Here is a 19402-nt window from a genome sequence, read left to right as displayed (position 1 = left end):
GCAAGGTCTCAAGTTTGATCCCCAATACCAGGAGGGAAAAAAAAAAATCTATATATCTATATATATAGAGAGAGAGCTATGTATGGATATATCTCTATATATCTACATATCACTATATTTATATATAGATATATAGAAATATATACAGATACACACATATTAGAAACATCTGGAAGAAGTAAAATTTTACAAAACCCAGCAATTTAAACATCAGCTGTCATTTTAAGGGTCAATATTTCTTTTTTATTTCTGAAGAGGTGGGAAGAGATAGGTAAGAAAAGAACAGGGAGTTGAGGCAATAAAAAAATACAAACAGGAACACAAACTTAAAAAATGGTATTTTGTCTGGCACTGACTTAGAAGAACAGGAGATACAATTCTCAGTATTCAAAACTACATTTCCCTAAATTATGTAAAACTGACTCAAATCTCACAGGCTCCTTTATTAACCTATATTATTTCTGTTTTGTTAAGTATACCTCTGCAGGGCACAATCACATACAATCAATACGATTGGTAAATTATACAAGCTCTATTCCAAGCAAATATGCATCAATGTTAAAAAGTCATTTTTCTTAAAAAAACAAAGTAAAAATAAAATCCACCCAAAAAGGTGATAATGACTGCAGAATGTCTCGGAGAGACTGGTATGAGCCTAAAGACCAATTGACCATTGTCAGGGAAAAGGGTAGCAGGGGACTGCAAGGGGAAGAGACCACACACCCAGAGAGGAATCTCACAACTGGAAAATGTTTAAGTGGATGAAAGGTTTTATTCAATTCCTTGATTCACATTTACCACTGCTCCTATTTCAAAAAGTCATGGATTCATCATAAAATAATTCGGCCCCTTTAGCATGAATAAAATAATAAAAATTCAAGTTCCTTTCATTCCCAGAAGGTGGGAAGAAGATAAAGGATGAAAAAGGGTGTATGAAAACAGGCACCTGGAAAAAAATATCATTCTGAGGATACTCTCTTACTTGAACAGAGAATGTAACAAAGAGAAGCAAAAGCTTTAAATGTCTTTAAATCAGAAGAATATTTTATAAGATGGTTCAGATAGTGTAAGAATGGCAACGAGTCAATGAACAGAGATGAACAAATAGTGATTTTAAAATCAGGTAAAGAACAATGGACAAAAACCCCTCCCCTAACTCAACCAATAATTTATTCCATCCTTCTCTTGACCTTATACTCTCACGGGGGTGGGGAACCACCTGACAGTTTCCAGTTATAAGATGGCTCTGAGTGTACAACCTAAAGTGGATGCCAAAGACTTGTGAGCTCTGTTTAAGCAGCAGCAGCCACAGCAGCTGCACCACCACCCAAACAAGACCATACAGAAATAGGGAGACTTTAATATAAGAAAGTAAGTCACTTTATCTAGAATATGCCCTAGGATATTCCACAGGACTTTTATTTTTTTTAAATACACATTTTTGGATGTAATTCTTGAAGTTCTCTACCTTCAGTTACTGTGCCTTATTTTTTTTGTAAATACAATTATTTTGCTCGGGGACCAAGTTTAGGGTAAATTCAGTGTTTGGCATACAATCCAGAGGCCATGAACTCAAGGATTCCAGTGGTGAGCTAAATGCCTTTATCACAACAGGATTTCAAAGGGCTCTTGTACCCACTTTGTTCAGCACAGTACTGAAAACCTACCTGTTGGGAACACATTTATTATTCACACATCTTACTTATTCCTGGTGTTAGCAATTCCTTATTTCTTATTAACATCACGGCTAGTATTACTTATCAAATAGAATTTTATTATTAATGAAAATACCTGTAGCAGCCAGAAATAAAACCTTAAAATTCCAATCATGTTATTCATTATAATAGTAAGTGCCCTTTGACAAAAATAACTTTCTTTTTGAAATGGCTCAGAAAAGCTGAACTGAGGCTAGGCGTGATGATGCACACCAGTAATCTCATCACTCAGGAGACTGAGTGCAAGAAGATGAGTTTGAGTTCAAAGCCAACCTGGGCTACAAAATGAGTTCAAGACCAGCCTGAACTACACAGAGACATGCTGTCTCAAAAAGCAAGGAAAAGCTCAACTAAGAAATTAAAACATATATTAATCGCAATACTTTTATAATACCTATTCAATGCATAAGACTGAGAGTAAAATTTGCTTTTAGTTTAGCAGCTCCTTTATTTTCTGAGAAAGAGCTCGGTTTGCAACACTGTAATAACCATGTATTACCAATTAAAAATTCAACATAGTTGGAACTCTTTAGAGTGAAAAATGTAAATAAACACTGCAGTTAATTTCTACAAAGTAATTGAACTGTTTCTTTTCATAACATATAAGCATTACAGGTGATTTTTACAGATGTTTTTTGTAGGGGTACGGGAAATTGAACTCAGGACCTCTTGCTTGCCAGGCAGGTGCTGTGCCAGTAAGCTAAATCCCCAACCCCACAGATAGATTTTATTTGTCAAACTTTTACTCAATCATTTAAAACAAGCAAAAAGAAAGTGGAAAATAATGAGATTCCTACCCATTGCCATTGTGTATATAAGTAACAGTAACTAAATCTTCTTTAGTGAAAAGAAGCTAGTTTCTGCAACTCTCTATATAAACTGACTATAGTTTACTGCTCCCTGGCTACATGCTCAAGATTACCAGTTTTGTCACCTAACCATACTCACAGTATATCATCCTTTAGGAACGTGAAAAAAGCGTAACACAGAAGACACTAGCATAACAATATAATCTAAAAAAAAAAGTGGAAGTGGGGGAATTACAATATTGTAAAAGATGACATTAGTTTAGAAAAACAAATGAACTTTCAGCACTTTTTCATTTTATAAGGCCAACTATATAACAGTTAACTTTAGATAAATCTAAACAATACAATGAACTCACAGATGATAAAGGTTTCACAATTATAATGGCTACTACTTCCCCCAAACCAAAACAGAGTAAAGCACAAGTCTTTGGCTCTCCTTTAAAGAAAACATTGGGTTACCATTCTTAACCAGACCTTTTTTGCCTACCAGTAGGGCAAATACCACATTTGTGCATCACTGAGTAATAACACCATTAGAAAAGGCAACTTCACAGAAGTTATTGGCTAAGCGAATTCATTTGAATGCTCTGTTTTGAGGCAGCAAACTGTCACTGTTACAGATTGGGAAGGGCAGTGGGTAAGTCAAGGGGAAATTGTGCAATGGAAAAGGATCAGGACAAAAAAAGTTATTTATGGGAAAACTAAGAAATTAAATTTTGAACTCCAAACTGAAGACTCATGGGAAGTCTGATGGAATTTTATACTCAAAGTACCAAAGGAAAATATTACCCATTTTCTGAGGTTAGGCCAAAGAACAAATACATGGGAAAGAAGAGGAAAAGAGAAGGGAAGTAAGATGGGAGAAAGAAATCACCCCACATTAATGTACCAAATAAATTTTTATATATTTTGAGTAGCTGAATATTTGTAGTTGACATTAAGAATTGTTATTATCATATCAGTAATATTACTACAAATCTATGTTATAACTAATTAGGAAGTAATAATAATCTTTGGTCATTTCAGGCTTTTTATATTATCCAACACAGGGCAGTTACTATATTTGTCTTACAACAATATCCATAAACTATTCAAGAGAACCACATGTAAGACAGGAAGCAGTCTGGATGCCTTATTAACTCAGTTCTTTTACCCTTGTCTAGAGAACTTTTCAAAACAGCGAAGGCCAGAATGCTTCCTCACTATGACAAACCCCTGGCTCTGCTACCTAAGAATGACCGCGATGCTCATTATGCCTACCTTAATTCTTTCAGAAATATTCATGTTCATCTAAGATGTCCAAGTCTTGCTTTTGAATTCAGGAAAAAGCAAAGTCTTATTAAGAAGATACTATTTAAGTAAGAAAACATAAAAATTGTATTATCTAATTGGTTTTATAATGTTTCTAAAGGTACTAATAAAATTTAGAAGCCAGAAGAAAAATCAATGCTTTGTAAATTTGGATTTGAAAAGCAGGTAAAGAGTCAAGTAGTTATGCCTCAATAGGCCATTTACCCTTACTGGCTCCTCATAGCACACAGTATATCAGAAAAAAGTAAAAGTAAAATCTCAAAACCAACCAGGCCAATCCCAAAGTTTGGGAGATTTATTGAATTCATATACCTGTTGGTGGGTTCTAGTAAAGCTGTAAGAATTTTCATTAGGCATTAGGCAGAATAACCAACCTAAAATAGCTGAAATAGGCACAGTGGAAGAGTACACATCATCCTTTCTATCCAGTCAGACTGCAATTACAGTACAAGGTCTTTGAGGAATACAGCTAAAGTTTAAACTAAAACTTAAAATTATTTTGCCCCCAAATGAAAATACTTCAAAAAGATGCCGGCAGATTTGTAGGAACAAGAATAAAAAATAATAGAATTTCAGTTATTAGGAGTCTCAATCAATAAATACAAAATATAATCTCACTTTTTTCTGGTTCTTTATCGGTATATATTTTGGTATCAGGAATCAAACTCAGGACCTTGTGCTTGCCAGGCAAGCCCTGTGCTGCTGGGCTATCTTCCTGGCCTTTTTTCTGATTCTTAACCCCAAACACACGAATCATTTCCCAATGCTAGAATCAATCACTCTAACTTTCAAAGTAAACCAACTGCTTATAAAACTTAGAAATTATCTGATATATCCAAAGGGAAATAAGATCTGCCCAAATCCGCCTACTGAAGGTAACAAGACAGTAATTTTGTCTTCTATAGCTACATAGAAATGAAAACTTAAGAATCTGTCAGACAGTTTTTTCCTTCTCCCAGTAAAGTATTTAAAGTATAAATTAAGAGGGTTTAAGTTAAAAAAAGCCAAAAAAGTGAATGTGTGAATGTGAAAAAGAAAGAAAAACATGTTTCAACTGAAAAAACGCCTCACCTTCATTCAGTGCTTCTACCTCCCAATCAATCATTTTGTCGCTACAGCTGCGCTCATGCGAAGAAATCCGTAAAACATACCCAATATATATACAGATATAGCTATGTATATATGTATATATAATATATATATATATATAAATTTTTTTTTAAATAAAAAAGAAAGCTCGAATCCCAAGCCAATATGTGTATATCAAATCCTTGACCAGCCAGGTCTGTAGGGCATAATCAAATTCAATGTGAAATAGTATATAAACACGGTGCCTTGACTGGGCAAATTAAATAATTGCTACTCAAAAGAGTGTTCTGTTTGGACTCTCCTACTGGTAGGCAATGGCAGGACTGTATTACCCTTCCCACCCCCACCCCCCATTTATTTCAGTTAATATGATGGACACAGAGCTTAGACTGAGGTTGTTACGACCTCAGCAGGAGTTAAGGGTTAGGAATATAAGAAACAAGAAAAATATAAACTTTTGCTTTACCCAACCAAAGCAATTCAGTAACTTATTACATAACCAGTGCTTTCTGATTTAATAGTATAATCCAGAAAGGGAACTGAAAATATAAGGCAAATACAGGGATGGAGAGAGTGGGGGAGACCATAAAAAAAGATCCCCAGTAAATGTTTTCTAGGGGCTACGTATAGACTTGTGGCATCAGAATATGTGCAGCATAACTAAGTAATAATAATAATAAAAAAACTTATTCTTTCCAACATTCTCACGAATATTTTCCTTTTTAGATACTCGGGGTTGAATGTAGGACTTCTGTACTGAAATACATCTTCCAGCCTCCTGTTAGTTTTTATTCTGAAACAAGGTCTCACTAAGTTACTCTGGCTGGGCTCCCACTTACAATCTTGCCTCAGCTGCCCACAGTGCTGAGTTCACAAGTGGGTACAACTATACCCAGCTATGAAGCACTTTTCTTCATACTAAGAAAGTCAACTCTGAAAGCTGACTACAAAGTATTTACTACCTACTCATGCCAGTAATTCTGATAAACTATTAAGATTGAGTTTGTAAAATCTCTTTGAAAGCCACAGCTGCAGTATATAGAATTTTACTTTGTGCTTTTAGGTTTTGAAAGTAAAAACAAAAAACATCCACAGAAATAATAAATTCCCATCTATTAAGTTCTAATCAAGTGTTAGTTTTTAAAATATGGAAGGTTATCTTATGGTTTCAGCAAGTCAGAAAGCACAACTCCAAATTTCCAATTATAATCATGAGTTCAACAGGTAATACATTTGCTGCAGATATTCAATGCTAGCAAGTTCCAGTTCATTCCTAAAGTAATCTTCCTATAAATCGAATCAAACAATGTAAACAATGGATCAACTTTTTGATTACATTAAGAAAATGCAGAGGATCCTTAACATGCAAATGAGGAACTCAAAGTTTCAATGTCTTAAGGAAAACATAATCTACTCCTAAAGCTAGTGGTACAGAAAGGAAAGGATTCCACAGAAGCTCTGAGAAAATTTAGTTTGCTGCACATTTTCTAATAAGGTCTATCACTGTCTCTAAACACCACAGAAGTCTCAGAAATGCCACTGCTTTGTTTTTCTGCTTTAGTTTATGTGGTGTCGAGAGTTGGGAAGGACTGGAGGTAAGGAATTATACACTGGGTATGTAATAATACCAAAGTACAAGAAAAACCTACTTCATTAAGATCATACAATTAATCAAACAGAGTATATATATAATATCTTCTTTTTTTAAAGCCCTGGATCCAAGGCGTCCAAAGTTATTAAAATAAAGTTCATTCACAGAACAAAAACAAATTTAATCTGAATTGCTTGCAGATACTGCTAATTTTCTTTTTCTTTAAATTAAAAAATGCATTAATGTGAACTATGTGCAGGGTTTGTTTTTAGTAGTGGTGTTGGTGCACATTGCCTTCGATGCTTTTCCTGGATTTCTCTGACTGCTTTTAGTGAAAAAGTTTAGAAGTCATCTGTTCTTTCACCTGTGCCCCATAAATTCATTAGGAGCAGAAGATCAAAGCAGAACTCATATATTAGGGAGCAGAACTAGGGGTGACTCCTGATCTCTGGGAGTCACTGTTATCCGCTCCTCCCTCGGGTTCCTCTGATAGGTTCAAAGAGCTGGTCTTGTTTGACAGGAGGTTGATATCCTCTTGTATCAAGGCTGATCCATTCGGCACATCACTGTTAACAATGAAAAAAAAAAAAAAAAAAAAAAGAGTTGGAATTTTTTTTTTAAAAAAATATTTATTTATTTATTTTGTGTGTGTGTGGCCAGCTCAGCCCACCAGGGGGCGGGGCTGGCTGGCATGTGGTGCTGGGGGATTGAACCATGGTCCCTGTGTTTTGCTTAGTTTAGCTTGTTCTAAGTAGGTGCTTTAGACCACTGAGCCATCTCACCAGCCCCAAGAGTTGGAATTTTTTAGCCAAATGTCCTACACTTTAAAAAACAGGAAAGATATTAATAACGATTATTCTTTGAGTTCTGGAATTACAGGGGATTTTAAAATTTGTCAACTTCTAAAATTTACAATCTTCTCCAACATACTGCCTATAAAATATTTCAAGTAAGAGGAGGTACTGAGTGAGGACTTAGCTCAGTAGTGCAGCAAGTGTGTATGAGGATCGTGGGCTCAATCTCAACACAAAAACTAAAGTTGCTAGCAGAGTTGTCCTCTAGTTTTCTTCTTTTAAATTTTAGTACTATTTTTACGTTGAGCATATATTACTTTTGTAATTTTTTTTTTAGACTGGGTCTTGCTATGTAGTTTAGGCTGGCCTTGAACTCACTATGTAGTCCAAGATGGCCTCTAATTTGTGGCAATCCTACTGCCTCAGCCTCCTCAGTGCTGGGATTACAAGCATGTACTACCATGCCTGGCTACTTTTATAGTTTAAAAATATAAGGCTACATATAAAATAAATTTTAAAACAAAGGGCCGGGAAGATGGCTCAGTAGAGTAAGCGCTTGCCTGGCAAGTGCAAAGCCCTGAGTTCCATCTCCGGTTCCGCCAAAAAAAAAAAAAAAAAAAAAAAAGAAATTTAAAAACAAAAAGAGAAAATATAACAAGAAAATTTTCTTAGAAATTAACAGATAATTCAAACCCAGAACTATTTTGAGATGATGTTTGTTTTTGGAGGAAGGTGTGCACACTCAGATCAAACTCAAGAGGCTCATACACCAGTTCTTAATTTTTACTTTGAGACAGGACAGGGTCATGGCAAGTTGGCATGGCCTCCCAGGCTGGCCTCCAACTTGCATTCCTCTTGCCTCAGCCTCCCAGACAGCTTGCAAATATAGACATAAACCACCATAAAAGCAAGATATACATATATATGTTTTTTACTTTATTAGTACATGTGTAGTGCATTGTGCTTACATTTCTTCTGTGTACATAATACCTCCCCATTTCTTTGTTTCATCTCTTAGCTCTTCCCTCCTCATCTCCATCTCTTAATCCCCTTCCCCTCTGAGAAGCATATATACCTCTTCCTATTGTATTTTGTTCATTATTTACCTGAATGTCAAAGTAAGGTCCTCAGCTGGAACCTTGTTTTGTGGCTCTGGTTGTCCATTTTCTGGTTGCTTACTTGTATTCAATTTGCTTTTCATGTCCAGAGAACACTGGTTCTCCTTGGAAAAGAGAAGGAAATAAAGGAAATAAAAGTTATCTTCTAGTTAGCAACACTAATGTGCCAACCAAATAATAAAATAATACAGGCATCTTGATCCAAAAATCATATTGAGTTTTACAACAAAAGAAGAAACAGGCAGAAGAGAGATACACACCAAATAACAACAGAGTAAAACCTATCTAAACTGGACAACAGAGAGGGAAGGCCTCAAACTAATACAGAAGAAAAATGTGCAGTGTATGAAATTCACATATGTCATCAATAATTTCAAGGCTAAGAAAACTAGAATGTTATTTGTTAAACATATTTTAAATACGATAATATTGCAAAAATGTTACCTACTTGCTTCCTTAATCAGAAGAAAAATTAAAATTTTCAATTAACTACCTCATTTTACTTAAAAGCTAATTAAGAATTCTATGAGAGAAACACATTCAAACCAAACAGGAATGAAAAGAATGACACAAAAGGGAGGGAGCTCATTTTTATGAGTATTTTTTGAGACAGGGTCTTATTATGTAGTGCAGGGTGGTCTTGAACTCACTATACCTGGCCAAAACTATTTTAAATTTTAATTGCCCATCAGAAAGCCTAGAATAAGCCCCATATGATTCAAGAATTCTAGACCACCAACATAACCCTAGCTTTCATTTACCTTCCCTTTTCCCACTACCACACTTACCATACTTAGCTCCCGGGTTCTCTTCCCAATTTCTCTTTCTACTTGGTGCAGCTCCAAGCTCAGCTGCTCACTGGAGATCATTGCAGGCCATTTTGGAGTGGGTGGAGGTGGCTGTGGCGGGCCTGGCAAGGTGTTTGGCTCCCTCTGCAACACCAGCCTGTTACTAACAGCCTAGTACATAAAGCCAAGCACATATACAACTCAACACAAGTCACACCATGCAAAAAATAATCAGGCCCATTTCAGACTACAGCTACTTACGCTTATCACCCAAGTGTTCACAATAAAAATAAGGCCACTATAACACGCAATCTGAGTATCATTTGAATAAAAAAAGAGCAAAATATAGAGGATTTAAATTTTTTTTTTAAATTTTTTTTTTTAACATTTATTTATTGTGGGGGGGGCAGCTCAGCCCACCAGGGGGCGCAGCTGGCTGGCATGTGGTGCTGGGGGATTGAACCGCGGTCCCTGTGCTTTGCCAACCTTGTTCCAAGTAGGTGCTTTAGACCACTGAGCCATCTCTCCAGCCCCGAGGATTTAAATTTGATTAATAGTTACTTCAGCTTAGCTATACGATGGCAGGTGTGATGGCGCAACCTATAATCCCAGCATCTGAGAGGCTGAGGCAGGAGGATCGCCATGAATTTGAATCCAGCATGGGCTAAATAGTGCATGCAAGGCCAGCCTGAATTACACAGTAAGACCCTGTCTTGAAAGAAAGAAAGAAAGAAAGAAAGAAAGAAAGAAAGAAAGAAAGAAAGAAATCTTACATATACACTGGTATTTTTATTTTCTTATCTGAAAGAGAAGTCAACTATTCGTAGGTTATCTTTCTCCTTTTTTTGGTTTTCTGTGATGTAAATCCTATAATGTATTTGAATAGAACTTCAATAATGGCAAGGATTTTAAATATTGAGTATGTGGCAAACTTTTAATACTGATTGTGTAGTGCCAATACTCTTAAGACAGAAAACGAATCTCAAAACTTCAACTAGGATAAAGCACACGCCTGTAATCCCAGCACTAGAGAGCCTGAGGCAGGATGATTGCTGCCAGGGTGAGGCCTGCTTGGGGTATATAGTGAACTGAAGGCCAGCCTGAGTATGGAACAAGACCCTATTGCAAAAAAAACAAAAACAAAAATATCCTACTTCAACTAAGATAAAAAGCCTTAATTTGAGGATAAGGAGTAATTCACCTTATGGGAATGAAGATCTAAATATTTAAAAAGTTAATGAACTAAAAACCAACATAAGCAAACATAATACTGTTTTAATTTTTGTTTTCCTTATGAGACAGGGCCTTGCTCTGTAGTACACAGTGGTCTTTAAATAGCCCAGGCTGGCCTCAAACTCATGGCAAGTCTCCTGCCTCAGCCTCACTTGTGTACCACCATGTCTGGCTCAGCATTCTATTATGATTTAAAAAACAAACAACAACTACTTGTACCCTTTAATCAAAAGGGAAGACTATATCACCTACTTCACCTACTTGACATACTAGTCAGGGACACAGCCAAGGGTCAAAGGGTCAAATAAAATATGTGAGAATAACTTATAAACTGGTTAAAAACTATATAAATGAAAGGTATTCATATACATTCTATACAAAGGCTTTTTATTTTTAAAGTTAAAGCTCATGATCATGCCTTTTTTGAGTTTTAATAAATTATGAGGGGCCGAGGGGATGGCTCAGTATAATAAGCGCTTCCCTGGCAAGCACAAGGGCCTGAGTTCAATCCCCAGTTCCACCAAATAAATAAATAAATAAATAAAGAAAGAAAGAAAGAAAGAAAGAAAGAAACAAACAAACAAACAAACAAACAACCCATGCTAGGCTTGAGCTTGCAATCCTCCTGGCTGAGCTTTCAAGAGTGCTAGGAGTGTAGGTGTGTGCCATGACATGTGGCTAAGTGAAAATTTTGTGTCAACAAGAAAACAAGAAAAAGGAAAAACAAAAATAAAAGCCAATCCTGCAAAAAGCTAAATAATCAGTTGAGCCAGGCATGGTGGTACATGCTTGAATCCCAGTGCTCGGGAGGCTGAGTCAGGAGGATTATTCTGAGTTGAGACCACCCTGGGCTATACAGTGAGGGGAAGGCCAGAGCCTGAACTGCACAGAAGAGACCCTGTCTCCAAAAAAAAGTTGACAAAACTGTTTACCTTAATCTTTTTTCAAAAGTGTATTTAGTACAGCGTCTACAGGGTCTCACTACACAGATTAGATTTGTAGGGATCCTCCTGTTTTCAGCCCCTCAGCGCTGGGACTACAGGCAAGTGCCACCACACCCCGTCCAGGAAATTCAAAATAAACTTCTAGTGGGAATCTGTTTTCTATTCTTAGGTCATAATAATTCTGTTTTCCATTATCCCAGAACTGAACCTAGTACTGAATTATTTAAAGAATGGACATGGATATTTATAGTAACTCTAATTTTTTTTTTTTTTTCTTTTTCTTTTTTTGGAGAAAGGGCCTCATTATCTACTTCAGGCTGGCCTTGAACTTGCAGTGATCTTCATCTGGCTCAGCCTTCTGAGTTCTGGGAGTGCCTCAGAAGTTTCTTCATTTAAAATAGAGAACGCTTAAAAAACTGGAATGAAGACATATCTATTGGCTAGTACCTCCAACCCACGTAGCTGGGTCTGCTGGCTAATCTGATGGTTCAGTTGTTGCAATTCTAGTCGAAGCTGTTCTCTCTCAGCAGAAGGAAGGGGCTTTCCATGACTGGCCACTTCTGCCATGGATATTCTCTCCCTTCCATGAAAAAACATGAAACAAATTTTAAAGTTTTATTTTGTGGAAATATTACACATTAGAAAAACAAAGTCAAAAAATTTGGATAATTTTAAAGCTCTATAGAAGTAAAAAATGAGTCATACCTCTCACTTAAGTGTCCCTGAGAAGGTATGTTTTGATGTGGTGAATATGGAGAGCCTCCCCAGCCACTATGGGCTCCGTATGGGCTATAATCTGTAAAAGAGTGAGTTACTGTGGTGTGACGTAATTCAGGTTTGATTTTTCTTCTAAGATACTTATCATCTGAAAGGTATAGGCATATTGTATACACAGCTTTCCAGGAAAATATCTACCAAAACGGTAATGTTGATTGATATTTCTTTCTTGCTAAATGTTCAGCTTTTATATTTTCCTTTTCCTAATGAGAATACGGTATTTTAATAAATTAATGAAGTTATTTAAAGAAAAATAGCATAGAGAATATTAACATATAGATAGTTAATTTTTGCTTACCCCCTTAAACTCCTTGGGTTATGATTACCTTTCTTACAGGGATAATGCTACAGGGAAAGTTACCGCCTTGAAGATTACTAAAGCACAGATAGTGAAGAGGGAGGGGTGATTCCAGGATCATGAATACAAACCCATTAGATCAGCTCTCCTTGAGTCTTACCTGAAATGTTGACAGACTTTGTGGGAGCTCCCTGAGGTGCCATAGCCTGCATTGGGCCAGCACCCTGATATATTGTTTTGGATGTTCGAGAGATGGCACCAAAGCGAGATACTGTTGGTCGGTCTCCAAATGGGATAAGGTCATCGTCACTGGTTTCTACTGCTCTTCTTTGAAGATCCAATCTCTGGTCTCGCATTCCTTTAGTGTCCACATTCTGATAAAAAAGAAAAACAAGTCTATTCCACACTTGGGTCTAGAGCACAATTTCCACTAGCACTGTAATAATTACATGATAGTACATGTTCTTACTAGCACGATTAAAATCATTGGTTACCTTTGTCATATAAAACACTTTTTAAAACCTTTTATACATAGTAAGAAATATATTTTATGACTGGAAATATTTTATAGACACACATATTCTCACACAGATTCCCCAGGTAATGCATATGTACATTAATGCTTGAAAAGCAATAGACTAGACTGTTTATTTGAGAGATCTTCAAACATTCATAAGCTTTCATTCTGTATTACTTTAGGAGAGTTAGCTTTATTTTCCTAATACTTATGTTACTGTAGTAACTGAAAAAAGTGCAAAGCAAGGGTTCCTGCCTTATTCCATGTCCTGTGTCCTTCTAGTGAAAGGCCTATTTGACTTAAGAGCAATATTTCCTCATTTACAGCACAGAAAAATCAAAGTAAAGGATCCTTTTTTGGGCAGTACTGGGGACTGAACCCAGGACCTCACATTATCTAGGCAAGTATGCTGCCACCAAGCTATATCCCCGCCTGCTAAAGGCATATTATGCTCTTCTTGCTTGCCTATTAGTTTTGGAGGACTGTCATCTACTTGTATTTACAGTTCATACTACAGCCATCACTTCATTTATAGTGGCATCAGCACTCAAATCTTTTCTACTACCAAGTAATAGTCTTCTCAATATATTTTTTAAAACCTGTATCACAGCCTTGGAAACATATTCACAATTAAAAAGGGCAAGTGAGTCAAGAATCAAATTAAGACATTCATTTCAACCCAGTAGTATTACCTTTAAGCATAATAACTGTTGCTCAATTTTTTGAGACAGGGTCTAGCTGTGTAGTTCAAACTGGCCTTGAATTCACAGAGAACCTTCTGCCTCAGCCTACCAAGTGTTTGGAATACAGACCCACACAACCATACCTTGTGAGCATAACTTTTATTACAGCATAAGATAATGTTCATTATAGCACTGTACATAATAGCAAAAGGCCAAATAAAGCTTAAGTGTGCATCAACAGAAGATAAATAACCGTGTTATATATTCTATTGAATGAGTTATACAATATCTCATAAAAGCAACTGAAACGAATGAACCTGAGCTATCGGTATAAATATGGGCACATTTCAAAATATGCTACAAATTCAGGTTGAAGTATAGAATTTATAAGATATTTATAAATACAGAAAACAGTATTTTTTTAAAAGAACAATGTAGTCTTTAATCCTAGTACTCTCGAGGTTGAAGCAGGAGAATTGCTGCAAATTGGATACCAGCCTGGGATACAAAGTGGGTTTGAGTCCAGTCTGAACTGTGTAGCAAGACCTTGTCTCAAAAAGACCAAAAAACACCCCCAAAACCAAAAAAACCCAAAACCCAACCCAACCCAACGCAACCCAAAAAACGAAAAACCAATCAACCAACCAACAAAAAAAAAAAAAAAAAAAATCCCAACAACATAAGCTGGGCATGGTGGCAAACCTGGCTAATAGGTAGGTTGAGGCAGTAGGATCACTGGAGCCCAGGCTAGGCAAAAAGAGTCAGACCCCACCTCAAAAACAAAACAAAACATGAAAATGATAAACATTAAACTCAGGATAGAGGTTACAACTGGTAGGGGAAGGGAGAGTAAGCATAATAGGATTCAAAGTTTCAATTTGGGGGGGTATTTTTAGGGAAGGGGCTACATGGTGTTCAGGGTCTCACTACTAGATTGGACAGTGATCCACCTATTTATAGCCTCCCAAGAGCTGAGATTAGAGGTGTGAGCCACCGTCGGGCAGGGCTGGCAAGGCAGGCCCAGAGATTGAACTCCCAGCCCCTATGCCTGCTTGCAGGCACTTTAATCTGCTGAGCTATTTGATAGACCCTATTGATTTATTCCAATAGCCCTTTTCTTTTTGGTGGAACCGGGGGTTGAACTCAGGCCCTCGCGCTTGCCAGGCAAGCACTTATTCTACTGAGCCATCTCCCCGGCCCCCTCAATTTGTAAAAACATAAAAGAAAATATTTTTAAGGTTGACTTGTTAGATTCACTTGTTAGATTACATTACTTTTCATTTTAAAAGCAAAACCAATCCAAGCATATTTCAATGTCTTATTGCTCACTTGAAGCTAAGTGGCTAAAATTCTGACTCACACACTCTTATTCACTAGATTTGACCTTGGTTATACTTCAGAGTTGTAAAACAGTTCTGATTTATTCATCGAAGAAATTCAAGATTCTAATTATCTAAACAATCAAGCATGGGCCTAAATAATTAAATATGAGGGCTGGGGAGGTAACTCGATGGTCTAAGCACCTGCTTGGCAAGCACAAGGACCTGGGTTCAATCCCTGGTGTTGCATGCCATGCCAGCCACTGAAATGGGGCATGGAGGTACACGCCTATAATCCCAGTGCTGGGGAGGCTGAGACAGGAGGATCACTATGAGTCCAAACTGCATAGCAAGATGCTGCACCAAATAAATAAATAATTAATTAAAATACAAACTGTATACAACTGTTGGTAAACAGCTACCTTCACAACAATCTAATAAATGTTCTTCATCTAGACAATACAGGATTTTTTATTTTTAGTTTTTGGAGACAGGGTTTTGCTATACAGTTCAGGCTGGTTTTGAACTCGCTATGGATGTAGACCACTATATAGCCCAGGCTGGGCTGGAATTTGAGGCAATCCTTCTTCCTGCTTTGGCCTTACAAGTGCTGGGATTACAGGCATGCGCCACCATGTCCAGCTCAGGTTTTTGTTTATACCTGAATAAAATTTAAAAAGCCCATATAATTGTAACACAACTACAGATTATGGTTTAAAACTCTTAAAAGCTCAATTATTTATGCTCAAACTATAACAGTTAAAAACTTAGTTTGTCTTGATTTGTATTATTTCTGGCTTAAGCCATTAACACATACCATCATTTCCACACTCCCTGCTGCCACATCTTTGGGTTTTGCATCTTTGGTTCCAATGTAGGAGCCGATGGTGTCACATGACCAAGGAGAATACTGGCTATAATCATTTGTTTTGTACTTTCCAGCTATCTTCAAGTCATCGTCCAAAAACTCAAAAAAGAAAAAAAAGAAAGAAAAAAACCCCAGAAAGACAAATTTTGAATCTATGTGTTACATGATAAACAAAGAATTTCTTAAAACAACAAGCTACAGCAATTAAAATGACAGATATTTGACTTTTAAGTGTTAGGATAGACTTTTGTAGTCAGAAAAAATGTAAGTGAAGAAGAACCATGTCCTTAGGCTTCATATTTTGATGCTACCAGGGCAAACAGACATACCCAATATTTTTCAAGTAATCAAGCTAGGATTTATGCCCCTGTAGTGGGATTAAACCTGAGGCCTTACACATCCAAGATAAGTACTCTACAACTAAGCCTGTCCCCAGCCTTTAAGGTAGGATTTCAGAGGTGATCTGCTGGTACTTTCGCTGTATTAACCTCAGTGGCTCTTCTACTAACATCTCAGGTACACAAGAACATGATATACAATTGGCATGTCTACTCAGTGGGTGATGATTTAACAACTCTATTGAAATCTCTTTAACAGGAGTAATTCATAGTTGGAATAAATTATGGTCCATATAATGATTCAATGAGATAAAAAGAGAAGATGCGTAATTTTTGTCTCAAGTTCTACAATTCTCTATACATATATTATACATTTTCAAAGTACTTTCATGTAAAATATTTCATAAGCTTAGTCCATGATAGAAACAGGTGTAAATTCACCAAACCTTTACCAAGAAAAGGCAGCATTACAAAACTATTAATACTTATAAGCAATATAGGTTATCTAAGTATTATACCTCCCCTTACAGTTACAAGTTCTGTTTTCTATTTATAATTTTTGGCCTTCTGCACCGGTACCACAAAAAGAGAGAGAAAGAGAGAGAGAGAGAGAGAGAGAGAGAGAGAGAGAGAGAGAGAGAGAATATATGGTATTGGCGTAATGATATAAACAGATGGATAAAACCGAATAAAGCCAAGATATTCACTAAATGATGTAATCAATAAAATATCCTTATCAGGGAAAAATAAAATGGATAGTGGGCTAGGGATGTACTCCAGTGGTAAAGCTTGTACCTACCATGTGTAAGACCTTGGGTCCAGTTGCTAGCACTAAAGGAAAAAACAACAACAAAAAACAAATACTAAAACAAAAACTCAGAAAAAATGATTTCAAATCCTAATGCACTCTACATAAAATTAAATTTTAAATGGATTGTAGATCCAAATATAAAATAAAAATAATCCTCTACAAAAAATTTCTTTTTCTTTTTTTTTTTTTTTGGCGGAACTGGGGATTGAACTCAGGCCCTTGTGCTTGCCAGGGAAGTGCTGATTCTACGAGCCATTTCCCCAGCCCCAAAAATTTCTTTATAACCTTGGAAATACAGATTAATTCAACAGCATATGCAGACCTAAAATTAATAAAGGAAAAACTGGCAATTGTAAGTACGTGCTTACTTCCTCTTGATGGAACGCAGGTAATGTTGGTGAAGGTGCAAAAGGAGGCGGAGAGATAACCTTTCTTTCCTCAAGCTGGGCCATTATTTCCTTGCGTCTACGATGTAGTTCATCTAGACTAGGATGGGGCTGTGGAGGAGGAGGAAACCGGCCATAAGAAGGCTCCTGAAAATACATCAGTTAAAAATCAACAAAGGAATTCAGAACACATTAATTCAACTAGTATGTATTTTAAAGTAGAACCAATTTGCAAATATGAAGACTTAAAAGAACAAACAAACAAAAACCCAACCAAAACTCTTAAGAGCTCATAAAGAGCTAAATTTAGGCTTCTTAGCCTGGCATGGTGGTGCACACCTGTAATCCCAGTACTCAAGAGGCTAAGGTAGGAGGATCGCCATGAGTTCAAGGCCATCCTGGGTTTCACGGTGAGTTCAGGGCCAGCCTTAACTACAAAACAAGATCCTGTCTCAAAAACAAACAGGGGCAAGGGTGACAGCTCAGTAGAATAAGCGCCTGCCTGGCAAGCACAGGGTCCTGAGTTCAAGTCCTGGTACCACAAAACAAACAACAAACAAACAAACCACAACAAAAACTAGTTAAAACAAAGTATTAAAATTTAAAATGTAGGCTTTTCTTATGCAGACACCAAAAATTTCCAATAGACCTAGAATTATTAACAAAATCATCTAAAGTTCACCAACTAAGAATGGTTAGTTGGGGAAGGATGGTCCAATAAAGTTTTTAAAAAATAACCTTAAATTATGAAAAGACTGAAAAAATAAAGAAGCATTATTACTTTAAAAAAATTGAATCAAAGGGTTCTTATCATGAGGAAAAAAGAAAAAGGTATCACTGTAAGCAATTATCAAATTAGGAGTTATAATGAGAAGAAATAATAGCCTACTCTGGGGTATGAAGGTCTGATCTGAGTTGGATGAGGAGCCACTGGATAGTAACCTTCCACCTGCTGGTATCTCTCTCTGGACTCTGGTACATATGATGGTACTGCTGCAGATGGAATCTCAATGGGTATAGGACTTTCTCTGAAAATCTCTTCTCTTGCTGTGTAAGACTGAGCAGGATACACTCGACGGCCATCATAGTGAGGTGGGTACATAGCTGGGTACTGCTGAGGCTGTGTGCCATACTGAGAGTTCACAACACGATCTTGGAGGTAGGGTGAATAATGATCCAAGTACGGAGGACCAACTTCAGGAGCAGATGGCGGAGGTCGAACAAAGCGGGACACACACTGAGGTGGTGGAGTATAGTACACCCCTGAATAATACAAAAGAGGAACCAAAAGCAGCAATGAACCAGTCAATTTTTCTATGTAAGAATTTTTTTATTTAAAATATGGGAAACACTTAAGTATCAATCAATCATCTATTTCTATGGAAGTTTTCCCTTTTGCTATATAATACAGTCATGTAAGCTTTACAAGAAACAACCAGCAAAACATCTCCACAGGGATGGGGTGTAGTTCAGTGCTTTCCTAGTCTGCATAAGGTGCTGGGTTTGATCCCAAGAATGTGTACATACCATTAATAAAGAAGTTAAAGAATGTGATCTATTTATAATGTACAATAGTGGACTGCTCTTACCATTTGCCCCCTTTCTGGTGTGCCTTAATGAATGAAGACATGAAAAAACAAAAACCTTAATTTTGCAGACTTCCCTTTGTATTTTTGGGTTTCTTTTAGTCTTGAGAACTTGCTGTGTAGCCCACGCTGGCCTTAAGGATGGGACAATCATCCTGCCTCAGCCTCCCAGGTGCTGAGATTACAGAAGTCTACTGGAGTTTTGAATATGAAACAAATTAACTAACAAGAGATGTGATACACAAAACCTCTTTCTACTTCATAGTTAAAATGATTTTTTGTTATCTACATTCTTTTGGTGGGGGTACTGGGCTCCAACTCAGGACCAAGTGCTTGCCAGGCAGGCGCTCATGTCACTAAGCTATCTCCCCCGCTCCTGTTACCTACAATTGAACCTTAACTGATATGATTTCTATTTAAAGTTACA

The 19402-nt window shown here is 36.8% G+C and overlaps 1 protein-coding gene across 5 annotated transcripts in view; it reads right to left on the bottom strand.

Annotated features, from left to right (window-relative positions):
• Positions 1–6683: 6683 nt before the first annotated feature.
• Rc3h1 (ring finger and CCCH-type domains 1) overlaps positions 6684–19402 on the bottom strand; it is an 86520-nt gene continuing 73801 nt past the window's right edge. For 2 of the 5 annotated variants that reach the window (XM_023710292.1, XM_023710294.1), the window contains 10 exons: positions 18279–18652; positions 17372–17536; positions 15804–15953; positions 12628–12841; positions 12098–12188; positions 11840–11972; positions 9216–9386; positions 8416–8531; positions 7870–7905; positions 6684–7081 (listed from right to left, as the gene is read on the bottom strand). In XM_023710292.1, coding sequence (XP_023566060.1) covers positions 6931–7081; positions 7870–7905; positions 8416–8531; positions 9216–9386; positions 11840–11972; positions 12098–12188; positions 12628–12841; positions 15804–15953; positions 17372–17536; positions 18279–18652 — 1601 coding nt within the window. In that variant the 3' untranslated portion in view covers positions 6684–6930. The remainder of the gene's footprint in view (positions 7082–7869; positions 7906–8415; positions 8532–9215; positions 9387–11839; positions 11973–12097; positions 12189–12627; positions 12842–15803; positions 15954–17371; positions 17537–18278; positions 18653–19402) is intronic. The other 3 variants (XM_023710293.1, XM_004626792.2, XM_012513751.2) reach the window with 3 other exon arrangements.

This window comes from Octodon degus, unplaced genomic scaffold (assembly GCF_000260255.1).
Source record: "Octodon degus isolate 3935 unplaced genomic scaffold, OctDeg1.0 scaffold00017, whole genome shotgun sequence".
Taxonomy (NCBI): domain Eukaryota; kingdom Metazoa; phylum Chordata; class Mammalia; order Rodentia; family Octodontidae; genus Octodon; species Octodon degus.
Note: the sequence above shows the minus strand (reverse complement) of the source record. Positions and strands in the feature narration are given on the sequence as shown.